The sequence below is a fragment of the Mobula birostris genome, chromosome 4 (assembly GCF_030028105.1).
Source record: "Mobula birostris isolate sMobBir1 chromosome 4, sMobBir1.hap1, whole genome shotgun sequence".
NCBI classification, from domain to species: domain Eukaryota; kingdom Metazoa; phylum Chordata; class Chondrichthyes; order Myliobatiformes; family Myliobatidae; genus Mobula; species Mobula birostris.
Window position 1 is genome coordinate 204,966,601 of NC_092373.1, and position 26,631 is coordinate 204,993,231.

A 26,631-nucleotide genomic window follows, 5' to 3' on the forward strand; every position below is an offset into this window, starting at 1 on the left:
TCTCTGTAGCAGCAATGTTTGGGTTATGACTCGGGATAACGAGGCATGTTAGCCAATGAGCAGGATGCTGTTCTATCTTGTGTGCCTGGAAGGGGGATTTTGCGGTCTTTTGCCGGGGAGAGATGAGGAGAGAAGGCACAAATGGAGAGAGTTGGTAGACCGCCTGATGGAGTGGACTTGGAGTGAGGGTCCAAAGGTCAGCAACGATCGGAGGAGGTGGACGGTGGACGAACGGCCTTATCAGTGAGCTTGATAGACAGTTTCATGAGAATTGGTCCTTTTCTTTTTTGTTTCTTTACTAACCATATAGTCAAATTAAGAATTATAAAGCTCAATCGTTTAATCGCATATTGTTTACTGTTTGTTATTGCGTGGTACTGATTTGTAACAGAGGACACATCGCGCAGCATACCCACAAACAAGATTTCTTAAGTTTGGCCGGGCCGGGGCCTGTCTTCCCCTAGATTAAGCTGCTAGCTGAACTGAGAGTTACATAAGGATGCTGCCAAAAATTGAGGGAGTGAATTGTAAAGAGAGGTTGGACAGGGTAGGATTCTGTTTCTTAGAATGAAACAGACTGAGGGATGATCTTATAGAGGGATAAAATCATGAGGGGCAGAGATAGGGGGAATGTACCCAGTCTTTATGGGCCTCACTTGGAGTATTGTGAGCAGTTTTGGGCCCCTTATCTTACAAAGGATGTCCTGAAACTGGAGAAGGTTCAAAGGGGGTTCACAAAAATGATTCCAGGATTGAATGGTTTGTCATATGAAGAGCATTTGATGGCTCTGGGCCTGTATTTACTAGAATTCAGAAGAATAAGGGGTGTCCTAATTGATATCTATTGACTGGTGAAAGGCCTTGACTGAGTGAATGTGGCGAGGGTATTTCCTATAGTGGGAAAGTCTAGGATCAGAGGGACATCCTTTTAAAATGGAGGTGAGGAGGCATTTCTTTAGCCAGAGAGTAGTGTATCTGTGGAATTCTTTGCCACGGACAGCTGTGGAGGCCAAGTCTTTATGTATTTTAAAGGCAGAGGTTGATCGATTTTTGAATGGTCAGGGCACGAGGGGATATGGGGAAAATGGCAGGAGACTGGGGCTGAGAGGGAAAATGGATCAGCCATGATGAAATGGTGGAGCAGACTCGATGGGCCAAATGGCCTAATTCTGCTCCTATATCTTATAGTCTTATGGAATTGGAAAAGTGGGTTAGACATGAAGTTTAGTGGTATTGAGGATAGCCTACAAGGTTGCTAAGGGTTATAATGGGATGTTTAGAGGACGCAGAGCTGGGCTGAGAAGTGGCAGATGGAGTTCAACCCAGAAAAATTTGAAGTGTTTCACTTTGGAAGGTGGAATTTGAAGGCAGAGTACTGGGGTAATGCAGGATTCTTAGCAGTGTGGAGGAACAGAGGGATCTTGGGGTCCAAATCCACAGATCCCTCAGAGTTGCCTCACAAGTTGATACGGTTGTTAAGAAGATGTATGGTGTGTTGGCCTTCGTTTGTCGGGTCTTGAGTTCAGGAGCCGTGAGGTACTGTTGCAGTTCTAAGGAGCCCTGGTTAGACCACACTTGGAGTATCATGTTCATTTCTGGTTGTCACGTTATGTGTGCGTGTGCGTCCATCGCGAGCGATGAGGACCGTCAACATCCTTCTGAGATGTCATGACCTTCGCGTGAGTTTGAGTAAAGTGAGGGATAGTTGTGCAGGTCATCAGCCTCACTCTCTCGTCCATCAACCGTGGGATTGAGTTTAAGAGCCGAGAGGTAATGTTGCAGCTATATAGGACCCTGGTCAGACCCCTCTTGGAGTACTGTGCTCAGTTCTGGTCACCTCACTACGGGAAGGATGTGGAACCCATAGAAAGGGTCTAGAGGAGATTTACAAGGATGTTGCCTGGATTGGGGAGCATGCCTTATGAGAATAGGTTGAGTGAACTCGGCCTTTTCTCCTTGGAGCGACAGAGGATGAGAGGTGACTTAATAGATGTGTACAAGATAATGAGGGGCATTAATCATGTGGATAGTCAGAGGCTTTTCCCCAGGGCTGAAATGGCTAGCACGAGAGGACACAGTTTTAAGGTGCTTGGAAGTAGGTACAGAGGAGATGTCAGGGTTAAGCTCTTTATGCAAAGAGTGGTGAGTGTGTGGAATGGGCTGCCAGCGATGCTGGTGGAGACTGAAACAATAGGGTCTTTTAAGAGACTCCTGGATGGCTACATGGAGCTTAGAAAAATAGAGGGCTATGGGTAAAGCCTAGGTAGTTCTAAGGTAAGGACATGTTCGGCACAGCTTTGTGGGCCGAAGGGCCTGTATTGTGCTGTAGGCTTTCTATGTTTCTTTCTTTCCCCTTCCAGAAGTCAGCAATCAACTCTTCAGTTTTGCTGATGCTGAGCGAGAGGCTGTTGTTGTGGCGTCACCCAGCCAGGTTCAGACCACCCCCCTTCGTGGTTTAAGGTGAAGGAGTGGAAACTAAAGGGACCAGCCTTAATGAGTTTTAACAGCTGAAAAAGTGAAAGAGTAAATGTATGAGGAGTGTTAGATGGCTCTAAGCCTGTACTCACTGGAATTTAGAAGAAGAAGGGGATCTCATTGAAGCCTATTGAATGTTGAAAGGCCTAGGTAGAGTGAATGTGGAGAGGATGCTTCCTATAGTGGGGAAGTCAAGGACCTGAGGGAACAGCCTCAGAATAGAGGAACAACCATTTAGAACAGAGATGAGGAGAAGTTTCTTTCGCCAGAGTGTGGTGAATCTGTGGAATTCGTTGCCATGGGCACCTGTGGAGACCGTCATTGGGTATACTTAAAGTGGAGGTTGATAGGTTCTTCATTAGTAAGGGTGTCAAAGGTTACGGGAGAATGCAGGAGAGTAGGGTTGAGAGGAATAGTAAGTCAGGCATGATAGAATGGTGGAGAAGACTCAATGGGCTGAATGGCCTAATTCTGATCCGATGTCTTATAACATCAGATGATGTACGCAGAAACCTCTAAAGGTGGGTGGGACAAGTTGGTGAAACATTGAAGGGAAAGCAGGTTGGTTCCTTGGTTTACACACAGAGGGATTGTGTAGAGTGTCACAACTGGAACTCTCTACAGCCTGCTGGGATCCTGTACATTGGAGCTTCCATATTACACGGTGATGCAATCAGTCAGAATACTCCATGCATCTGTAGAAGTGTGCTGGAGTCTTTAGTGAAACAAATCTTCACACTCCCAATCAAGTAGTCGCTGGCATGCCTTCCTTGTAACTGCATCAATAAGTTGGGCCCAGAATAGATCCTCAGAGATGTTGATGCCCAGGAACTTGAAACTGCTCACTCTTTCCTCCACTGATCCCTCGATAAGGACTGGTGTGTGTTGTCCTGTCTGCCCCTTTCCGTAGCATACAATCAATTCCTTGTACCTACTTCTACCACTTTCTATGGCAGCTCCTTCCATATACCCATCACCCGCTGTTAGAAAAAAATTCCCCCTCTCAGAAATATGATGAGTCAGGGGAGCTGTGTTCATTCTCACGATTGAGGAGGTCCAGTTCATTCCAAAAGTTGTGAGAAGTTGAAAGAAGAACTAAGGCATTTCTAATATCAGGGCGTGGATGATTGAAGGGTGTATTTCAAGGGGGACTCAGAGAAGAATGTGAGAAAATCTGAAATATCACAGATGCTGAAATCCTGAAGCAAAGACGGAGGAGATGGAAAACAATAGGTCGGAACTGTTTCCAGTACCATCGGTACTGCCACTTGTGTTTGCTCCTTGGACAATAAGCTGGACTGCCTGCGGCTGATACACGACTGATGCTGTTCTCTGATGTTCACTCCCTGGAAGACAAGCAGGATTACCTGCAGTTGACCAAGCTCGAGACAAGCTAACTTGCCTTCACCTGCTGAACAAGCACGAGATAAGGAACTGCTGCGTACTTGTTCTTGCAGAAATGTGGCTGCAGGACAATGCCCATGCAATGTTAGCCTTCAGGCCACGCCGCTTACAGACCTGTGCTGATATTACTTTGGGACTGTGTGTACTAGTCTGTGCATATGGGCTATATGATGTTTTCTCTGTGTTTTCCACCTTAGCCCCAGAGGTTTGCTGTTTTGTTTGGCTGTATTCATGGGTGTGGTTGAATGACAATTAAACCCAAACTTGAACTTCATCAGGCAGCATCTGTGGAGAGAGACATGGAGTTGATGCTTCAGATCAAGAAACCTGCATCAGAATTAGGTTGGAAAATGGAAAAAGTGTAAAGCTGCAGAGAACATAGAACAGTACAAGCCCTTCGGCCCATGATGTCATGCCAACCTTTTAACCTACCCCAAGTTCAATCTAACACTTCCCACTCAGGTAGCCCTCCGTTTTTCAATCATCCATGTATCTGCCTCTACCCCCACCCCTGGCAGACTGTTGTATACACCCACCACTCTCTGTGTAAAAAACTTACCTGTGACATCCCCCTATACGTTCCTCGAATCACCTTAAAATTATGCCCCCTGGTGTTAGCCATTTCTACCCTGAGAAAAAGCCTCTGAGTGTCCACTCGATCTATGCCTCAGCGTTTTGGACACCTGATTAAAGTCACCTCTCATCCTCCTTCACTCCAAAGAGAAAATCCCTAGCTCGCTCAACCTATCCTCATAAGGCGCGCTTTCTAATCCAGACAACATCCTGGTAAATCTCCTCTGCACACTCCCTAAAGCTCCCACATCCTTCCTGTAATGAGATGATCAGAACTGAGCACAATATTGCAAGTGAGGTCTAACCAGCGTTTTATAGAGCTACAACATTACCTCACAGCTCTTGAACTCAGTCCCCCAACTAAGGAAGCTGGTGTGCGGCCTGTTTAGGGCAAAGGGTAAATCTCTGAATTTGGGGGAAATTTTCAACAAAGCTGGTAATCTGCAGGTTAGTGGAAGGGGGCTTAACTCAACTTTCTGAATGGAATCAGAAAATTAGTGGAAGGGGAAAGGTTTGCAGGGAAATTTGCCGGGGAAAGACAGTGAGACTAATTGGAGAGACAAAGAGCTATCATGTGTACAATGGGCTGATTGTTGTCAGGGTGAGGCGAATCATTCGGTCTGTGTTCTGTTTCTCTCTGCAGTCACTGGGGAGAGTGGAGTCAGCCCAGACGATGACCAGTGGGACAGTGAGGAGGTGAGTCATACAGTAATTTAGCTTGGAAACAGATCCTTCGGCCCAACTTGTCCATACTGACCAAGATGCCCCACCGAAGCTTGCCCCAGTTGCCAATGTTTCTTATCCATGTACCTGTCCAAATGTCATTTAAGCATTGTAATTGTAACCACCTCTAACACTTCCTCTGGATGCTTGGTCCACAGACCCACCACCCTCCGCGTTAAACCACTCCCCCCCCCCCAGGTCCGAGAAGATCATAAGACCTAAGAGAGCAGAATTAGGCCATTCGGCCCATTAAGTCTGGTCTACCATTCCATCACGGCTGAGTTACTTTCCCTTTCAGTCCCATTCTCCTGCCTTCTCTCCATGACCAGTGAGGCTCTTACTTGGCCTTTAATTGTTTCCCCTCTCACCATAAACCTGTGTCCTCTGGTTTTTGGCTCCCCTACCCTGGGGAAAAGACTGTGACCATTCACCCTATGTAAGTCTCTCAAACCTCTATAAGGTGCCTGTCAGCCTCCTTCACTTCAGTGAGAACAAACCCAGCCCGTCTGTCCAGTCTCTCCTTACCACTCCACCCCTCCGGTCCCAGTAACACCCTGGTAAATCTTCCCGACACCCTCTCCAGCTTAATTATGGCCCCCCTATAGCCTGGTGACCAGAAATGCGCACAATACTCCAAATGTGGTCTCACCAATGTCTTGTACGTTTGTAACCATTTCCTTAATGTCAACAAGACATTGACTTCAGGAAAAGGACTCGAACTTCAGAATCTGGAGTAACAATTATTTTGTTCTTCTTTATACTTGCATACAGGAAATTACATTAAACAATCTTGAACAGGACCCCCCCTCCCAACTCCCGAACACACAGTCTTGACCGATGAAGGCCGATGTGTCAAACTCCTTCACCACCCTGTCTGCCTGGAATCATAAAGCACTGCACAGAACACAAGGAGACCCTTCGGTCCATCTAATATGTGCTGACTGTTACCCTCCCTAGTCCCCTCGAGCCACATCTGGACCATAGGCCTCCCCTATACCGACTGTCCTGTGAGCCTCTTTCAGGGAACGATGTACCAGTACCCCAAGGGTCAGTAAAGGGTTAATCTCTAGCTCCCTGCCATGGTCCTGCCATTCACAGTGTGCTGTAGAGAGATTTGACGCTGATCCAGTGAGTCTGGCTTATTCATGGTACCCCACCCCTGCGGAATGGAGAGCGACAGACCCTCGCTCTCACTGCGAGGGCAGCCTTCGTTCACTTGACGGGTCCTCAGCTGAAGAGCAGGGCGTGCCAACAGTGCACAAACAGAATCCGGGACACCCACTTCTCGTAGTGGCAGATGTTCCCCAGACCACTTCCTCTGTAAAAGGAGAGAGGTGGAATGTGATCTACAAACAGCTGTACTGGAGGCTGTCCATGCTGACGTGTCAGCCCTGACCTACCAACCCCTCACTGTTTACAAGTGCTTTTAAATACTGGTGGGGCCAGGGATGGGTTACCTGTGGGAGGAGGAGAGAGGCGGGGGATGTGTTGCGAGGGGGGGGAAGGTTTATGGGTGTGGATGATTTACAGGTGGAGATGGGTTTAAGGGAAGGAGTGGGTTACAGCTGGAGGGCGGTTCGAAAGGTGGGTGGAAGGTTTCTAAATGGGGAGGGTTTATATATGGCGTGCAGTGAGGGTGGGGAGATGTTATGGGTGGAGAAAGGTTTATGTGTGAGATGGTTTGATTGTTGAGGGGTGGGTTACAGATAGGATGTGGTTATGGGGTAGGGAAGGGTTATGGGTGGAGGTGCGGGTGTAGGGGGGTGTGTGGTTACAGATGTGGGAAGGATTATGATTGGGAGATGGGTGACATGGGGGAGCATTATGGGAAGGATTGGGGGTTTACGGACGGGGTGATTACGGGTGAGGTTGGGTGTTTATGGATGGGGTGATTACGGGTGAGGTTGGGTGTTTATGGACGGGGTGATTATGGGTGGGGTCGGGTGTTTATGGACGGGGTGATTACGGGTGAGGTTGGGTGTTTATGGAAGGAGTGATTACGGGTGAGGTCAGGTGTTTATGGAAGGAGTGATTACAGGTGGAGTCGGGTGTTTACAGATGGGTGATTACGGGTGAGGTCGGGTGTTTACAGACAGGGTGATTACGGGTGAGGTCGGGTGTTTACAGACGGGGTGATTACGGGTGGAGTTGGGTGTTTATGGACGGGGTGATTACGGGTGAGGTGAGGTGTTTACGGACTGGGTGATTACGGGTGAGGTCAGGTGTTTATGGATGCGGTGATTACAGGTGGGGTCAGGCGTTTATGGACGGGGTGATTACGGGTGGGGGCGGGTGTTTATGGACGGGGTGATTACGGGTGGGGTCGGGGGTTTATGGACGGGGTGATTACGGGTGGGGTCGGGGGTTTATGGACGGGGTGTTTATGGATGGGGTGATCACAGGTGGGGTTGGGTGTTTACGGATGTGGTGATTACGGGTGGGGTCGGGGGGTTACAGACGGGGTGATTACGGGTGAGGTCGGGTGTTTACGGACGGGGTGTTTACGGGTGAGGTCGGGTGTTTATGGACGGGGTGATTACGGGTGGGGTCGGGGGTTTCACAGAGGGAGTGATTACGGGTGAGGTCGGGTGTTTATGGACGGGGTGGTTACGCACGGGTTGGGTGTTTATGGACGGGGTGATTACGAGTGAGGTCAAGGGTTTTAACAGAGGGTGTGATTACGGATGAGGTCGGGTGTTTATGGACGGGGTGATTACAGGTGAGGTCGGGTGTTTATGGACAGGGTGATTACGGGCAGGTTGGGTGTGATTACGAGTGAGGTCAGGGGTTTTAACAGAGGGAGTGATTACGGGTGAGGTCGGGTGTTTATGGACGGGGTGATTACGGGTGAGGTTGGGTGTTTACGGACGGGGTGAATACGGGTGAGGTCGGGTGTTTACGGACGGGGTGAATACGGGCGGGTTGGGTGTGATTACGAGTGAGGTCAGGGGTTTTAACAGAGAGAGTGATTACGGGTGGGGTCAGGGTTTTAACCGAGGAGGTCGGGGGGTTTTACAGACGGAGGATTACGGGGTGGGTTTGGAGGTTTATGACCACATGGCTATGGGTGGAGTTGGTGTTATTAGAGGGAGGTTTAAGGTTGGGTTTGGATTACGGGTGGAGGTACGATTTGGGGTTGGGAAACTGTCGATAAGTGTGAGATGAGCAGGAATTGGATGGGATAGGATGCTGGACAATGGGCTGAAGAACGGCTCTATGTGTTGCAGGCTGCGGACTGGGTTCCTGACCTGCAGAGCGAGGCGTTACTGAAGGAGATGCAACAGTGTGAGTTCCCAATCGCGTTGCCGTACACCGCGTTCGTGGCCGGTTCTGGCTTACCCCAAGGGTCAGGATCTGTCAGGAGGTGACGTTCGGGAACAGTGCACTCAGGGACCCTCCACAAGGCTAGAATTAGGTCCGTGCCAGCAATGAGCTGAGCCTGTGGTCCAAGGTTTCCTGGGCTTGTGGGGCGTGTAGGAGGCGCTCTGTGGAGTTATGCCAATACGTGACTCCAGTCCCACTCGTGTCCTTGTCCTTAACTGCGCCCCTTCTCCTCCAGGGCCATCCTCGATGGAGATCTAGCCTGGAGCAGTGGAGAAGTTCACTCAGTGGCCATTTTATTAGGGGCACCTGTACACCTGCTCCGTAATGCAAACATCTAATCACCCAATCATGTGACAGCAATTTCAATGTGTCAGAGCATGCGGACATGGACAAGAGGATCAGCTGTTATCCAGACAAAACATCAGAACAGGGGAGAAATGTGATCTAAGTGACTTTGACCTGGAATGATTGTTGGTGCCAGACGGGGTGGTTTGAGTATCTCAGAACCTGCTGGTCTCCTGGGACTTTCACACACAACAGTGTCTAGAGTTTACAGCGAGTGATACAAAAAGCTATCCAGTTAGCAGCTGTTCTGTGGGTGAAAACAGCTTGTGAATGAGAGGGTCAGAGGAGAATGGCCAGACTGGTTCAAGCTAACAAGAAAGTGACAGTAACTCAAATAATCACACATTTCAACTGGTGTGCAGGAGAGCATCTCTGAATGCACAACGGTGTTGGCCTACAGGAGCAGAAGACCATGAACATGCACTCATTATGTAGGTAAATAGTGGCTGCTGAATGTACATGGAAGCATTCTGTGAAATACCTTGTTTGCTTAACAACCGAAGGATGTGCTGGTGGCAGCCTGCGAGTGTCGCCACACATTCCAGTGCTGACATCGCATTCCCACAAAGTTCAGCTGAACATCAACAGCAAAAAGGTCTTGGCCCAAAATGCCAACTGTTTATGTCCCTCCACAGGTACTGCCTGACCTGCTGTGTTGCTCCAGCATCGTGTGTGTGTTGAACAGCCTCTTTTCTCCCAGCCTCCCTACCAGCCACTCACACACACAGACGGTCCTCCAGCCCCAGGCCTCTGGACCTCCGACCACCAGTCCCTGGCCCGGACTGGCAGGCGTCGGGCCTTTGACCACTGGGCAAGCCAAGGTCCTCGACCAGTGGGGGAAGGCTGTAAAATTGCAAGAGGCAGAGGGAAGGGTAGATCGTGTTGATGTCTCAGGTTGTAACCCTGCATCAGAGCTGAGAGGAGAGGGGCAGTGGCCAGAGCTGAGAGGAGAGGAGCAGTGGCCAGAGCTGAGAGGAGAGGAGCAGTGGCCAGAGCTGAGAGGAGAGGGGCAGTGGCCAGAGCATAGGGCAAAAATGGCCAGTCAGGGGGTGATTAGTGGATCAGGGAGAGGTGAGGTGAGGTGAGGCGTGGCAGCCTGTACAGGGGGCAGAGGGGCAGGGGTGATTCAGAGGATGGTGGGTGATTGGTGGATCAAGGAGAGGCGAGAGGTGGTGGACAGATGAAGGCGGGAGCAGGTGGAGTTGAGAGACAGAGACAGGTGTGAAAGGAGGGATGGTGCAGGAGTGGAGGGGGGGTGTAAGGGGAGGCAGAACCTGGAGGATAAACAGTATCCCAGTGCCAGACGCTGGACCATCGGGGGTGTGGAGGGAGGGGTGATGATGGAACCATCAGGGGAGTGGTGCAGGACCGGAGGGGAGGGGGGATCTGATGAGTTGTGGGGGTGGTAATTGGAGGGAACGAGGAGGGGGAGGGGGATGGAAATGGGAAAGGAGGTAAAGATGAGGTCTGGAGGAAAGAGAAGAGAATGCAATGTGGCGGAGGGAGGGGAGTAGTGGATGCAGAGGGCAGGGTTACATTGCGGGCCAGTGGATTTCAGGGTAGTACTACTTTGACTTTGACTGTTTCTCTGTTGTCCTGTTCTACATTGTATGCTCTATTCTACGAACTCAGAGATGAGTCACTCTTCCCCTGTGGCTGCTCCACTCATTGACCTAATTTGAGTAGAGGAGAGAGGCCATGTGGCCCATTGAATGGATGCTGTTCCTCTGTGCTACCTCAGCTCTCCCCGTGAGCCTGCAGGTTTACTTCCCTCTGCGAATCCAGTTCTCTTACACTCAGCAGTGAGATCTGGATCAAGCTCCTCACCGCCGACAACACTCCCTCCTCTCTGTATCTCGGTGCCCTGTCCCACCAGCTCCTGAGGAAGGGCCTTGGCCCAAAACGTCAACTCCTCATTCATTTCTGTGGATGCTGCCCGACCTGCTGAGTTCCTCCAGCATTGTGTGTGTTGGTCCGGATTTCCAGCACCTGCAGAACCTCTTGTGTTTACAGACATTGCTTTACTCACCTTACCCCTAAACCTGTTGTGAAACTCTTCGTCAAATCTCCCCTTACCCTCAGGATGGCAGCATGACCCTCATCACCCAGGCCATGCCCTTCTCTCAACGCTACCATCAGGGAAGAGATACAGGAGTCTGAAGACACACATTTAGTAACAGCTTCTCCCTCCACCATCAGATTTTTAAACACTACCTAGCATCTACTCTCTGTGTCAAAAACTGGTGGAATTGTGGATAGTGAGGAGGGTTGTCAAAGGATACAGCAGGACATTGACCAGTTGCAAATATGGAAGATGGAGATTAACTTGGGAAATGTAAGGTGTTGTATTTTGGGAGATCAAATGCAACAGGAAAGTATACAGTTAATGGTAGCACCTTGAACAGCCATGATATATGCGATATTGAGGTTCCCATGTGAGTAGGTAGGGTGATAAAGAAGGCAGATGTTCTGCTTGACCTCATCAGTCAGGACACTGAGTATGACTCGGGAAGATGTGTTGTAATTGTGGAGAACTTTGGTTAGACCACATCTGGAGCATTGCGTGCATTTCTGGTTGCCCCATTACAGGAAGGGTGTGGAGATTTTGGAGAGGGCACAGAAATCACCGGGACGCAGGAGGAAGTGTTGTCGGCAGCGAGGTGATTGATCCCGTTCTCACTGCTGAGTGTGAGAGAACTACATGCACAGAGCAAAATAATGAGAAGAGGAGATAGCACAGACAGCCAGAATCTTTTTCCCAGGGAAAAATGACAGGTGCCAGAGGGATAACTTTTAAAATGGTGAGGGGAGTTTTAAGGAGATGTGAAGGGCAAGTTTTTTACATAGAGAAAGAAAGATGAGGATTAACTTTATCTGTTACGTGTGTATCGAGACATGAAAACATACAGGGAAATGTGTCATTTGCATCAAGTTAGATCAGCGAGGATTGTGCTGGGTAGCCTGTGAGCATCGTTATGCTTCTGGCTCCAACGTAGCATGTCTACCACTTACCTACCCTAACACATATGTCTTTGTAATGTCGGAGGAAACCAACGTGGTCATGGGGAGAGCATACCAACTTCTTATGGACAGTGACGTTGTGAGGTGTTGAGCTAACGTTTCCGTGCTGAGAGTGGTGGGTGCCCGGACTGGGTTGCCAGGGGTGGTGGTGAAGGCAGACACGACAATGGCAATTAGGGAGTACTTAGATGGGGGGCGGAATGGAGGGGTATGGGCCACATTTATGCAGAGGGCATTTGTTTACTATTTATCATGGTTAGCTGAAGAGCCTGTGCTTTACCAGTCTATGTTCTCCCCCCCCCCCACCTTACTCTTCTGCCCTCCAATTCTTCATTCCTCCATCCTGGGGAAAAACATTCATAAGGCTCTTCAAAGAGGGAACATTCAAAGTGTGTACATTCATAAGGCTCTTCAAAGAGGGAACTCTACAATCCTCACTTGGCCTGATCTATGTATGAGTCCCAGTCCACCAGTGTGAGTGGCTGAACTGGCCTACAGCTGGGCAGTGGACATTAAATTCTGGCCCAATGAACAATCTCCTGGATGGGCTTAGTGGGTCAAACAGCATCTCGGCACAAACACATTGATGTAATGAAGGCCAATGTCATGATTTTGCACTGGCAATACCAGAGGAAAGGTGGACTCCAATGCAGAGACAGTGACCAGAGCTTATTCATAAGAATTCCAGCAGAACACCGAAAGCTCGGCCGAGCAGCACTGGGAGATGTAACGTTTTCAAAACTAGGACCCCGCAATTAGTGCTGATCAGCCATCCACTTAAATAATACAAATAACATGGAATTCCCTGAGCACATCAAAATAAACTTAACAAGTTTAAACTGAAAGCACCAGGAGACCACATTACAAAGAGTGAGTTGCTCAAGAAAATACACAACGAACTCTAAATGATTAATGACTCTTGTTAAACAGCTATTAATCCAACCGGGTGCTCTGAAACTTCAGAGCCCAATGCTCTCTGGCTCCCTGCAAAGGCCCAAAGGGTTCATAACAGCCAGTGGCTCTACCTCATTGTGGGTTTGAGGAGATTCACTATGTCACTAAATGTACCGTGCAGTGGAGAGCATCCTGACTGGTTGCATTTCAGCCCAGTCTGAAAGCTTGCAGGGGGCTGCCAAGGGGTCTAGACTTAACCAGTTCCATCACTCACGGGCACAGTCCTCCCCACTATTGAGGACATCTTCAGTAGGCAGTGACTCAAGAAGGTGAGTAGTAGAAGATATATCAGTGATAATATATCACGAATTGACAATAAACTGGACTGGTCTAAGAACACTGAGGCTGTCTACAAGAAGGGTCAGAGCCGTCTCTATTTCCTGAGGAGACTGAGGTCCTTTAACATCTGTCGGACGATGCTGAGGATGTTCTACGGGTCTGTGGTGGCCAGTGCGATCATGTTTGCTGTTGTGTGCTGGGGCAGCAGGCTGAGGGTAGCAGACACCAACAGAATCAATAAACTCATTCGTAAGGCCAGTGATGTTGTGGGGATGGAACTGGACTCTCTGACGGTGGTGTCTGAAAAGAGGATGCTGTCTAAGTTGCATGCCATCTTGGACAATGTGTCCCATCCACTACATAATGTACTGGGTGGGCACAGGAGTACATTCAGCCAGAGACTCATTCCACTGAGATGCAGCACAGAGCGTCATAGGAAGTCATTCCTGCCTGTGGCCATCAAACTTTACAACTCCTCCCTTGGAGGGTCAGACACCCTGAGCCGATAGGCTGGTCCCAGACTTATTTCATAATTTACTGGCATAATTTGCATATTACTATTTAACTATTTATGGTTCTATTACTATTTATTATTTATGGTGCAACTGTAATGAAAACCAATTTCCCCCAGGATCAATGAAGTATGACTATGACTATGACTAATAAACCTGATTCTGATTGTGAATTCTTTTGGTCCGAGTACTGGAAGGAGAGGGAGAGTTCAATGACATGGCGTCGAGACAACAGCCTCTCTCTCAGCAAACTCGCTGGTCATTGACTTCAGGAAGAGTCCAGTGGCACACGTGCAACAGTGCTGAGGTTGAAAGGGTTGAGAGCTTCACGTTGAACATCACCAATAACCTGCCCTGGTTTAACTCCATAGACACCACGGCCAAGACAGCTCATCATTGCCTCTACTTCCTCAGGAGGCTAAAGAAAATCAACATCTCCCTTGACCCTCACCAATTTTTGTTGATGCACCATAGAAAGCATCCTATCCCGATGCATCGCGGCTTGGCCAGGCAAACGATCCGCACGTGACTGTGAGGAACTTCAGAGGGTGATGAATGTCAGTGAGTCATCAAAGAAACCAGCTAACGTGTGTCTCCTTACCTTCCAGCCTCCATGCAGATCATTGCGGAGTTGGATGAGCTCGAGACACAGCTAGAGGTCGAGAGGGCGTGCCGGGAGAGTGCGGAGGAACTCGCCGTGAAGGTGAGATGGTCTATCGCAGAAAGAGGATGGGATCTGATTCGTCCAATTTAGAGCGCAGGGGACCAGGAAGGTTTTCATCGATGAGAGGGACGTGATCCTGTTGTGAGTCAGTAGGACAAGGCAGATGGACTGAAGGTCAAACATCTCTACTACAGCTGTACAAGACATTGGTGAGATCGTACATTGTGTGTAGTTGTAGTCACCCAGCTACAGAAAGGGTGTCATTAAGCTGGAGAGAGTGCAGGAAAGATTCACTTCCCAGGATAGGAGGGCTTGAGTTATAAGGAGAGACTGGACAGGCTGAGAGTGTTACTCTCGAGTGAAGGAGGCTGAGAAGTGACCTCTTAGAGACACAAAAATATGAGGGGAAATAGATAGGGTAGATATCAATATTTTCCCAGCATAAAGGACTCTAAAATCAGGGGACATAGGTTTAATGTGAGAGGGGAAAGTTTTAAAATGAAACTCAGGGGCAAGTTTTTCACTCTGAGGGTGGAACATTCTGTCAGAGGAAGTGGTAGAGGTGGGTGCAGTTACAACATTTAAAAGACGTGACATGGATTGAAATGGACATGGCCTGTTCTTCATCAAGTTATGGTATTGTTGCACTGTTGTAACTATATGTTATAATTATGTGGTTTTTGTCAGTTTTTCAGTCTTGGTCTGTCCTGTGTTTCTGTGATATCACACCGGAGAAATATTGTATCATTTCTTAATGCATGCATTACTAAATGACAATAAAAGAGGACTGCGTGTCCTCATAATCTAATAATCTAATCTAATCTAAAAGGTATGGGCCAAATGCAGGCAGGTGGAACTAGCTCAGGTCGACAACTTGGCCAGCCTGCAGCAGATGGACCGAATGGCCTGTTTCCAGACTCTGTAAGCGTTATAGAGGTTGGTGGTGTATGGAATGCATTGCCAGAGGAAGTGATAGAAGTGGGTACAATGTAAAAGTCTGAGATGCAGAGGCACTTGGGAGTCCTTGTGCAGAACACCCTAAAGGCTAACTTGCAGGATGAGTTGGTGGTGAGGAAGGCAAGTAACATGTTCGCATTCATTTCAAGAGCAGGGATGTGATGCTGAGGCTTTATAAGGCACTGATGAGGCCTCACCTTGAGTATTGTGAACAGTTTTGGGCCCCTCATCTTAGAAAAGATGTGCTGGCATTGGAGAGGGTCCAGAGGAGGTTCACAAGGATGATTCCGGGAATGAAAGAGTTAGCATATGAGGAACGTTTGATGGCCCTGGGTCTGTATTCGCTGGAATTCAGAAGGATGGGGGGGATCTCACTGAAACCTTTCAAATGTTGAAAGGCCTAGACAGAGTAGATGTGGAAAGGATGTTTCCCATGGTGGGAGAGTCTAGGACAAGAGGGCACAGCCTCAGGATAGAGGGGTGTCCATTTAAAACCGAGATGTGGAGAAATTTGTTTAGCCAGAGGGTGGAGAATTTGTGGAGCTTATTACCACAGGCAGCTGTGGAGGCCAGGTCATTGGGTGTATTTAAGGCAGAGATTGATAGGTTCTTGATTGGACATGACATCAAAGGTTATGGGGAGAAGGCCGGAACTGGGGTTGAGGAGGGGAAAAAGGACCAGCCATGACTGAATGGTGGAGCAGACTCGGTGGGCCAAATGGGCTAATTCTGCTCCTACGTCTTATGGTCTAATTATGTATAAAAAACATTTAGACAGGTAGGTTGATAAATTCAAGGTTCAAGATTGTTTAATGTCATTTCCTGTACACCAAGTGCAAAGGAGATTGAAATAGTTGTTACTCCAGATCCAACGCAGCACAAAAAACAGGGTAAGGTAAAGAACAGAATAATAATTTTAAAACACAATAAATATGTAAGATATCTTATATACACCTGGTTTCACCTATCACCTTCCAGCTTGTCCTCCTTCCCTCTGATTACCTTTTTATTCTGGCATCTCCCTCTTCTTTCCCATTCCAGAACAAAGGTTTCAGACTGAAATATCAGCTGCTTGTTCCTCTCCATAGATGCTGCCTGACCTGCTGAGTTCCTCCAGCAGTTTGTGTGTGTTGCTCTGGATTTCCAGCATCTGCAAAATTTCTTGAGTTTCTATACATAGATTGACTGTATGTCCATAAAGTGACACTTGGCACAGGAGTGTCTGTATATAAGGTGACTCCGACAGGAAATGATAAAGTAACTTAGTAGTGGTTAGGGGTATGGAGGGGTGAGTTAGTGGGTGGAGGTGTTGATCAGCCTGTAACTGTTTTGAATCTGGTGGGCCTGGCATGGATGTTACGTAGCCTCCTCATAGTCATACTCATAGTCATACTTTATTGATCCCGGGGGAAATTGGTTTTCGTTACAGTTGCACCATAAATAATTAAATAGTAATAAAACCATAAATAGTTAAATAGTAATATGTAAATTATGCCAGGAAATAAGTCCAGGACCAGCCTATTGGCTCAGGGTGTCTGACCCTCCAAGGGAGGAGTTGTAAATTTTGATGGCCACAGGCAGGAATGACTTCCTATGACGCTCTGTGTTGCATCTCAGTGGAATGAGTCTCTGGCTGAACGTACTCCTGTGCCCAACCAGTACATTATGTAGTGGATGGGAGACATTGTCCAGGATGGCATGCAACTTGGACAGCATCCTCTTTTCAGACACCACCGTCAGAGAGTCCAGTTCCATCCCCACAACATCACTGGCCTTATGAATGAGTTTGTTGATTCTGTTGGTGTCTGCTACCCTCAGCCTGCTGCCCCAGCACACAACAGCAAACATGATCGCACTGGCCACCACAGACTCATAGAACATCCTCAGCATCGTCCGGCAGATGTTAAAGGACCTCAGTCTCCTCAGGAAATAGAGATGGCTCTGACCCTTCTTGTAGACAGCCTCAGTGTTCTTTGACCAGTCCAGTTTATTGTCAATTCGTATCCCCAGGTATTTGTAATCCTCCGCCACATCCACACTGACCCCCCTGGATGGAAACAGGGGTCACCGGTACCTTAGCTCTCCTCAGGTCTACCACTAGCTCCTCCCCGATGGGAGAGGGACAAACTGTCCATGAGCAGGGTGGGTGGGTTCCTTCATGATGTTACTGGCCCTTTTCCCAGCACCTTTCTGTATTTATGTCCTTGATGACAGGTGGGCTGGTGCTGGTGATACACTGGACAATTTTGACTACCCTTCCTCTTCGCTGCAGTGCAGTTTCCATACAAAGCAGTAATGCAGCTTGTTAGGATGCTCTCTACTGCACAGCTGTAGGATAACATTAGCATGGATGTGCAAAGTTCGGCTCTCTTCAGCCTCCTCAAAAGGTAGAGGTACTGGTGAGCTTCCTGATTGCATAGAATGTGTTCTGGAGTCATAAGAGGTTGTTGAAGACTTGCAGTTACAGGAGCTTGAAACTGCCCGCAGTTTCCACGGCTGTATTGAAACTAGTAGGGTAGTCTCAGAGAGCTAGTAAAGGCACGAGAGGCCGAAAGGCATCCTGTCAGGTTCTCCAATCACAACCTGGGGGGGGGGAGTTTGTTCCCCACTGTGTGCAGTGGGAGCAAGTTAACTGGGGAGGGTGGGGTTAAGATGAGTGCTGGAAGTCTGTTCCCCTGCTGGGTGTGGTGGGGGTCAGTTAACCGGGGGAGGGGGAGGGGTGAGAGCAAGCTGGGCGTTTGTTCCCCACAGTGTGGACTGGGGCCAAGTTAACCTGGGGCGGGGGTGGTTTAGGATGAATGCAGGCTGGGAGTTGGTTCCTCCACTGGATGTACTGGGGCAGGTTAACCAGGGGAGGGGTTAGGGAGAGGTTGTATACAAAGGGCATGAAGTATTGTTGAGGATCCCTACCACCCATCCCACAATCTCTTTGACCCACTACCGTCAGGAAGGAGATACAGGAGCATCAGGACTCGGACTGCCAGACTGGTAACAGCTTCCTCCCTCAGGCTGTGAGACTAATGAATACCCTGCCACCACCAAGGTCTCGTCACTAGGACAATGAGCTGTTTACTGTTTACCTGTGCTGCCCACTACATGCATTTGAATTATATTTATTAACTTATCTGAGGTAATATTTAGTTCTATGTGCTGTGTGTGATGTATGTATTGTGGGTGCACTGTGGTCCGGTTTCGTTTGGTTGTATATGTGACGATGAAATTGAGTGAGAGGTGGGAGATGTTCTCTGGCTGAGTGTGGTGGGGTTCAGGTTAACTCGACCGTGTTTTCACAGCTCAGCAAAGAGAACCGCAAACTGCAGAGGATGAGCCTGGTCCTGCAGCCTATGTGGGACAAGCTGCCAGACGACATTGCCCAGCTGGCCCCGGGGACAGAGGAGGGCGCCGATCCCAGCGAGGATCCTGTCTACCAGTACCAGCTCCAGATCAAAGGTGACGTGTCTCAACAGAGTGGACCAGGGCCTCCGCTCCTCAATCTGTCCAAACGAGGGCAGGGCTGGAGTCTCCCGCCCACCCTGTCCACGGTGAAAACAGCAGGGTGTGCTGCAGATGTCAGACACCTGGAGTAACACACACACACACTCAGCAGGTCAGGCAGCATCTGCGGAAGTGAATAAACAGGTGATGTTTCGGGCTGAGACTCTTCATCGAGATCGGAAAGGAAGAGGGCTGAGGCCAGAGTAAGGTGGGGGGAGGGGAAACTGTCCAAGCTGACAGGTAATGGGTGAGACCAGGTGAAGGGGAAGGTGGGTGCGAGGGGTCTGTCCACTGTAAAAGGCAACAGCTCCTGGTGGCCCCCCATTTCAAAGTGATCCCCATTCCTACATGTTGGTCCTTGGCCCCTTTGTTGCCACAATGAAACCACACTCATATTCTGTATGGACAGCCTCCAATCTGATGGCATGAACATCTATTTCACCAACTTCTGCTAAGTTCCACCTCCCACCTTCCCTCTTTTTCCATCCCACTCTGGTTCCCCTCTCTCCTCATGTGTTCTCCTCACCTGCCCATCACCTCTCTCAGATGCCTCTCCTCCTTCCCTTTCTCCCTTGGTCCGCTCTCCTCTTCAATCAGATTCTTCTTCTCGGCCCTTTACCTTTTCCACCTATCACCTCCCAGTTCCTTACTTCTTCCACCCTTCCTTCCCTTCTCCTGCCAGCTTGTACTCCTTCCGTCCCCCACCTTCCTATTCTGGCTCCCTCCCCCTTCCTCTCCAGTCCTGGCAAGGGGTCTCGGCCTGAAACTTCTCTGTTTATTCATCTCCATAGATGCTGCCTGACCTGCTGAGTTTCCCCAGCATATTGTTTGTGTTGCTGTCCGCGTCCAACTTCAGGTTTATTGTGATGGACATGCAGTACATTCCCAGGGTACTACCGCTATAAAAATTATCTTCTTCCAACTGCAGCACAGTAACTCATACCTAATTTACATGACAACATGAACAAAGATAAACATAATGACATTGTTGCAAGTGAAGGGAAGTACAGTCTGAGATAGAATTAGAGACTAGGATGGTGGTGAAAATTCGCAGCTTGGGTTGGGGAGTTTGACGTTGTCGTGTTCACCAGATTTGGCGATTGGCTTGCAGAGGTTTCATCGCCAGTCGAGGTGATATCCTCAGTGTGCAGTTTCTCTCTGGGAGTGCTCATATTTATAGAAACATAGAAAACCTACAGCACAATACAGGCCCTTCGGCCCACAGAGTTGTGCTGAACATGTCCCTACCTTAAAAATTACTAGGCTATAGAAACATAGGCCCCTGTTTGCTTGTCTTGGTTCGGATTGGCTACTCATTCATTTGACCCTTATATTCAATTGGCTCGTGCTTCTTTGGCTCTTAGATGCCATTTATCTTGATATGTTTAATTACGGATTGTCAGAAGAGAACAACCCTTCTAAAAGTTCCCATGTCTGCCTTGTACTGCCTGTGCCGGACCTCCGCGGTGTCCGAGTTAAAGTGGTGTCCATAAGACCATAACATATTGGAGCAGAATTAGGCCATTTGGCCCTTCAGATCTGCTCTGCCATTTCATCATGGCTGATTCAATTTTTCTGTCTGCTCTAATCTCCTGCCTTCTCACCGTGTCTGTTTATGCCCTGACCAATAAAGATTCTATCAATCTCTGCCTTAAGTATACATAAGGACTTGGCCTCCACAGTTGCCAGTGGCAAAGAATTCCACAGATTCACCACTCTCTGGCTGAAGAAATTCCTCCTCGTCTCCGTTCTAAAAGGATGCCCCTCTATCATGAGGCTGTGTCCTCTGGTCATAGACTCTTCACCATAGGAAACATCCTCTCCATATCCATTCTATCAAGGCCTTTCACCATTTGATAGGTTTCAATGAGGTCACCCCTCATTCCTCTGAATTCTAGTGAAAACAGACCCAGAGCCATCAAACACTCTTCATATTACAAGCCATTCAATCCTGAAATCAGTTTTGAGAACCTGCTTGTTATGTCTTCAAAGGATTCCAACAGATTTGTCAGGCAAGAGTTTCCCTTAAGGAAACCAGGCTAAATATGGCCTATTTTATCATGTACCTCCAAGTACCCTGAGACCTCATCCTTAATAATCAGCTCCAACATCTTCCCAAACACTGAGGTCAAAGTAACTGTCCTATAATTTCCTTTCTTCTGCCTCTCTCCCTTCTTGGAGAGTGGAGTAACATTTGCAATTTTCCAGTCTTCCAGAACCATTCCAGAATTAGCAGTTCTTGAAAGATCATTGCTAATGCTTCCACAATCTCTTCAGCCACCTCTTTCAGAACTCTGGGGTATACACCATCTGGTCCAGGTGATATCTACTTTCAGACCTTTCACTTTCTCAAGAATCTTCTCCCTAGTCATGGTAACTTCACACACTGTGTGCCCCTGGCACCTGGAACTTCCACGATACCGCTAGAGTCTTCCGCAGTGAAGACTGATGGAAAATACTTATTTAGTTCATCTGCCATTTCCTTGTCCCCATTACTACCTCTCCAGCATTGTTTTCTGATATCATTTGTAATAAACTTGAACACAAACGAAAAATGCCACCTCCATGACATCCTACAGCATGGGAGCAAAATTAGGCCATTCATCCCGAGCCTGTTCATCATTCCATTAAGGCTGATTAAGTTTCCCCCTCAACCCTATCCATCTGCCTTCTCCCCTTGACTAACCTTTGATACCCTGACTAATCAAGAACCCATCAACCTCCGCTTTAAATATACCCAATGAATTCCGCAGATTCGCCACTCTCTGGCTAAAGAAATTCCTCCTCAACTTTGTTCTAAAGTGACGATGGCTTTTGGCTGTCAAAGATAAAGCAACTCCCTCCACCCTAACTATCTTTGCAAGACAACATTAGGAGTTATTCCCTCCCATCCCAGCAGAACCCTGGGTCAGTCTCCTCCCTCGGCTGATTCCCGGGAATCTGGAGCTCTGCAGAGGGAACAGGCAACCCCCAAGGAGAAGATAAACAATGTCCTCTCGTAGTATCAGAATTAGAATCAGGTTTAACATCTTCGACATATGTCATCAAATTTATTGTTCTGCGGAAGCAGTACATCTCATTATAGGAAACATTCACTCCATCAAGGCCTCTCACCATTTGATAGGTTTCAACGAGGTCACCCCCCATCCTTCTGAATTCTGCTGAATACAGGCCAGAGCCATCAAACACTCTTCTTATGGCACCCCTTTCAATCCTGGAATCATTTTCATGAAACTCCTTTCAGTTTCAGCATATCCTTCCCAAGATAAGGGCCCAAAACTGCTCACAATACTCCAAGTGAGGCCTTACCGGTGCTTAATAAAGTTTCAACATTACATCCTTGCTTTTATGTTCTAGTCCTCTTGAAATGAATGCTAACGTTGCATTTCCCTTCCTCACCACAGACTCAACCTGCAAATTAACCTTTAGGGAATCCTGCACTGGGACTCCCAGGTCCCTTTGCACCTCAGTTTTTGTATTTTCTCTCCAGTCAGAAAATTGTCACCCCTTTCATTTCTTCTCCCAAAGTGCAGAACCACATGCTTCCCCATATCGTATTCCATCTGCCATTTCTTTGTCCATTCTCCTAATCTGTCTAAATCTGTCTGTAGCCTCTCTACTTCCTCAAAACTATGTGCCTCTCCACCTATCTTCATATCATCAGCAAACTTTGCATCAAAGCATCAGTTCCATCATCCAAATTATTGATATATAATGCAAGAAGAATCAGCTCCATCACAGAATCCTGTGGAACACCACTAGACACCGGCAGCCAACCAGAAAAGGATCCTTTTATTCCCACCCTTTGTCTCCTGCCAATCAGCCATTGCTTTATGCATCTTTCTTCTAACACCATGGTCTCATAGCTTGTTAAGCAGCCTCACATGGCACCGTGTCAAAGGCCTTCTGAAAATCCGAGTACACCATGTCTACTGATTCTCCTTTGTCTATCCCGCTTGTTATTTTTTCAAAGAATTCCAACAGATCTTCAGCTAAGATTTTCCCTTGAGGTAACCATGGAGACTGCGGTCTATTTTATCATTTGCCTCCAAGAACTCTGAGACCTCATTGCTAATAATTGACATCAACATCTTCCCAACCACTAAGGTCAGACTGACTGGCCTGTAGTTTCCTTTCTTCTGCCTCTTCCCTTCTTGAAGAATGGAGCGATATTTGCAATTTTTTTGGGGTTCCGGAACTATTCCAGAATCTAGTGATTGCTGAAAGATCATTAATAGTGCCTCCATGATCTCTCCAGCCACCTCTTTCAGAACCTTGGGTGTACACCATCTGGTCCGGTGAGTTCACACCCTACATTTTCCCAAGAACCTTCTCTCTAGTTATGGTGGCTGCACACATTTCATGTCCCCTGACACCTGGAAATTCCACCATACTTCTAGTGTCTTCCACAGTGAAGACTGATGCAAAATACTTATTCAGTTCATCTACTATTTCATTGTCCCCCCTATTACTATCTCTCCTGCGTTGTTTTCCAGCAATCAAATATCCACTCTTGCCTCTCTTTAACACTTTATGGAGGAAACTTATTGATATCTTCTTCAATATTATTGGCTAGCTTACTTTCATCTTCCATTTTTACCTTCTTAATGACTTCTTTAGTTGCCTTCCGTTGGTATTTGAAAGCTTCCCAATCCTCTAACTTCCCACTCATTTTTACTTTGTTATATGCCCTCTCTTTGGCTTTTATGTTGGCTTTGACTTCTCTTGTTAGCGACGGTTATGTCATCTTTCCTTTAGAATACTTCTTCCTCTTTGAGATGGAAATATCCTGTGCCTTTCAAATTGTTTTTTGCATCCTTCTTGGTCTTCGTTTACCGAAACCAGTGACAGTGGATCATGTCTCCATACCTCCAGTTTGTGTTCCCATAAACAAATTGGGAGAATTAGAGTGTCTGGGATGCATTTTCTGTCCTTTCTGAATTGCTTCCAGCCCTTTCTGAATTGTTTCCAGCCATTGCTGCTCTGCCATCATCCCTGCCAGTGTTCTTTTCCAGTCAATTCTGGCCAACTCCTCTCTCTTGCCTCTATAATTCCCTTTACTCCACTGTAATACTGGTACATTTGACTTAGCTTCTCATTCTCAAATTTCATATTTTCAAATATTCAGGGTGAATTTGTACCTATTATGACTAATTTCCCCTCAGAGTCCTTTTACCCTACAGTCTCTACGTAATTGCAAACACCCAATCCAGAAAACTGATCCCCTAGTGGGCTCAACCACGAGCTTCTCTAAAAATGCAACTCATAGGCACCCTAGAGAAGGAAAGTCTTTACCCAGAACGTGGTGGATGTGATATTTGTTGTTGTGGGGTGGTTCTCAGACAATCTGAGAGTATAAGGCTGCCTACCCAGCTCTCTGAACCTTTGCCTCTGGCATCAGAATTACAGAAGAGAATCACCCAGCTCCTGGAGGAGAAGAAGCAGTTGACGGGCAAGGTGACTGAACTGGAACTGCAAGTGGCTGAGCTACTGGAGAAGGTGAGTAATCCCCAGAACGGGAAACCTTTAAACTACCCAGAACATGGTGGAATGGAAATTACACTGCTCACTGCAAACCAGTCCCATTGCAACATCCACTTTCCCAGTGGATCCAACCCCTTCCCTTTCACTCCCATTGTCCACACTCCCAATGGACCCAACCCCTTCCCATTCACTCCCATTGCAACATCCACTTTCCCAATGGACCCAACTTCCCATTCATTCCCTCTGTCCACACTCCCAGTGGACCCAACCCCTTCCCACTCACTCCCATTGCAACATCCACTTTCCTAATGGATCCAGCCCCTTCCTATGCATTCCCACTGTCCACACCCCCAATGGACCCAACCCCTTCCCATTCACTCCCACTGCCCTCACTCCCAATGTACCCAACCCTGTCCCAAACACTCCCTCTGTCCACACTTCTAATGGACCCAACCTTTCTCATTCACTCCTTCTGTCCACACTCCCAATGGACCCAACCCTTCTCATTCACTCCCTCTGTCCACACTCCTAATGGACCCAATCCCTTCCCATTCATCCCACTGTACACGTTCCCAATGGACCCAACCCTTCTCATTCGCTCCCTCTGTCCACACTCCCCATGGACCCAACCCCTTCCCATTCACTCCCACTGTACAAATTCCCAATGGATCCAACCCCTTTCCATTCACTCCCCCTGTCCACACTCCCAATGGATCCAATCCCTTCCCATTCACTCCCCCTGTCCACACTCCCAATGGATCTAAGCCCTTCCCATTCTCTCCTACTACCCATATTCCCAGTGCTTAAGGCAGAGACTGGAGCTGCTTGGGCTCCTGGCCACCTTGCAACCATTGGGACTATTTTGATGACAGTCCATGGGTGACAGGGGAGCTGATATCCAATATATGTCCAAGCTCTGGGCCTGACTGCTCTGTGCTCTCCTTCTGCTGGTGTGATGCATGCATGCCTCCTGCTCTCAGTCAGTATCCTGGGATCTCTGAACTGGCAGAGGCTGCAGCATACTATATCAGCTCTCTGCCCAGTGGATCTGAAAGATCCCACAGCCTTTTCACTAGACACTATTCCCCGGATTCCTGGTGAGTCTTGATGAAGGGTCTCAGCCTGGAATAGTTTAGTTCCCTCCATAGATGCTGCCTGTCATGCTGAGTTCCTCTGGCACTTTCAGTTGTTGCTGGGGACTATGCTTTTCCTTCGGTCCTCCAGTGTGCTTGGTGAGATCTTTCTGTGCATCCTGGCTGCTCTTACTGCACCCAATTGGCCATGAGGTGTCTGGGACGTCACCGGAGTGCAGGGGCCATGTGGATGTCTCCTTGCTGCCCTCTGGACACATCGGCTGCATGCCCTCTGTCCTCACCGTGAACCTCACAAGGTTCTTCAGCCCATCTATTTCCTGGGAGTCCCCCCGTACATCTTCTGGGCTAGGGGGTCTCTCCTGTTTCCTGACACCCTGTTTGTTTGTGACACACAGGCAGAGAAGGAACACAGGGAGAAGAGGTTACTGAAGGACACGCTCAACAAGCAGAACAAGAACCTTCAGCGGCTCAGTACAGGTGCGAATGGCATTGACAACTCACCCAGCCTTCACGTCTACCCCAGTCCCTCTCACACACTTTCCCATTTCCTCTCTGCTTGTCTCTCTGTCTCCCTCTCCGTCTCGATCTCCCCTTCTCCGCAAACGTTCATCGCAAATGGACCCAGCCCAAAGGGCCGGCATGGTAGCACAGCGGATAGCGCAGTGCTGTACGGCAGCAAGAATCCAGGTTCAATTCCCACCACTGCCTGTCAGGAGTTTGTTCGTGTTCCTTGTGGGTTTCCTCCCATATTCCCAAGACATCTGGGATAGGGTTACTGGGCTGTTTGTGTTCCTTGTGGGTTGTCAGTGTGCTATGTTGTCACTGGAAGCGTGGTGACTCTTGCGGGCTCATCCTCAGACTGTGTTGGTCATTGACGCGAACAAAGCATTTCACTGTTTTGATATTTCGATGCACGTGTTACATACAAAACTAATCAGCCCCTTCTGGGCACCCTGTTTACCTCTGACTCTCTCTCGTTCTTTCTTACTTCTTTCTCTGGTCTTCTCTTTCCCCCTCCCTCCCTCCCTCTCTATCTCTCTCGCCCTCTCTCCGTCTTGCTCTCTCCGTCTCTGTCTCTATCTCTATATCTCTCTCTATCTCTATCATTCTATCTCCCGCTCAGTCTGTCTCTCTGTCTCTTTTTCTCTCTCTGTAACTCTGGTGTTCAGGAGGGAGCTGAGACGAGTGAGGGACTGCCCACTCTAGGAGACAACACCTCTCCAGTGACAGTACGGAGTGAAACCCTATGCCCTCCCACCAAACCCCCCACCCCACTCACCCCACCCCTCCCATTCCAATGCTGCCACCGGGCATGGGCTCTGCCCAA

The 26,631-nt window shown here is 48.3% G+C and overlaps 1 protein-coding gene across 2 annotated transcripts in view; it reads left to right on the top strand.

Moving 5' to 3' along the window:
* The window catches only part of LOC140196116 (shootin-1-like), a 51,613-nt gene that overhangs the window by 3,950 nt on the left and 21,032 nt on the right, over positions 1-26,631 (top strand). Inside the window, exons 2-7 of one of the 2 annotated variants that reach the window (XM_072254825.1) lie at positions 5,096-5,148; positions 8,403-8,460; positions 14,219-14,313; positions 18,525-18,681; positions 24,128-24,225; positions 25,700-25,781. In XM_072254825.1, coding sequence (XP_072110926.1) covers positions 5,096-5,148; positions 8,403-8,460; positions 14,219-14,313; positions 18,525-18,681; positions 24,128-24,225; positions 25,700-25,781 — 543 coding nt within the window. Of the gene's footprint in view, positions 1-5,095; positions 5,149-8,402; positions 8,461-14,218; positions 14,314-18,524; positions 18,682-24,127; positions 24,226-25,699; positions 25,782-26,631 lie in introns of those variants that run through there. The other variant, XM_072254826.1, reaches the window with a different exon arrangement.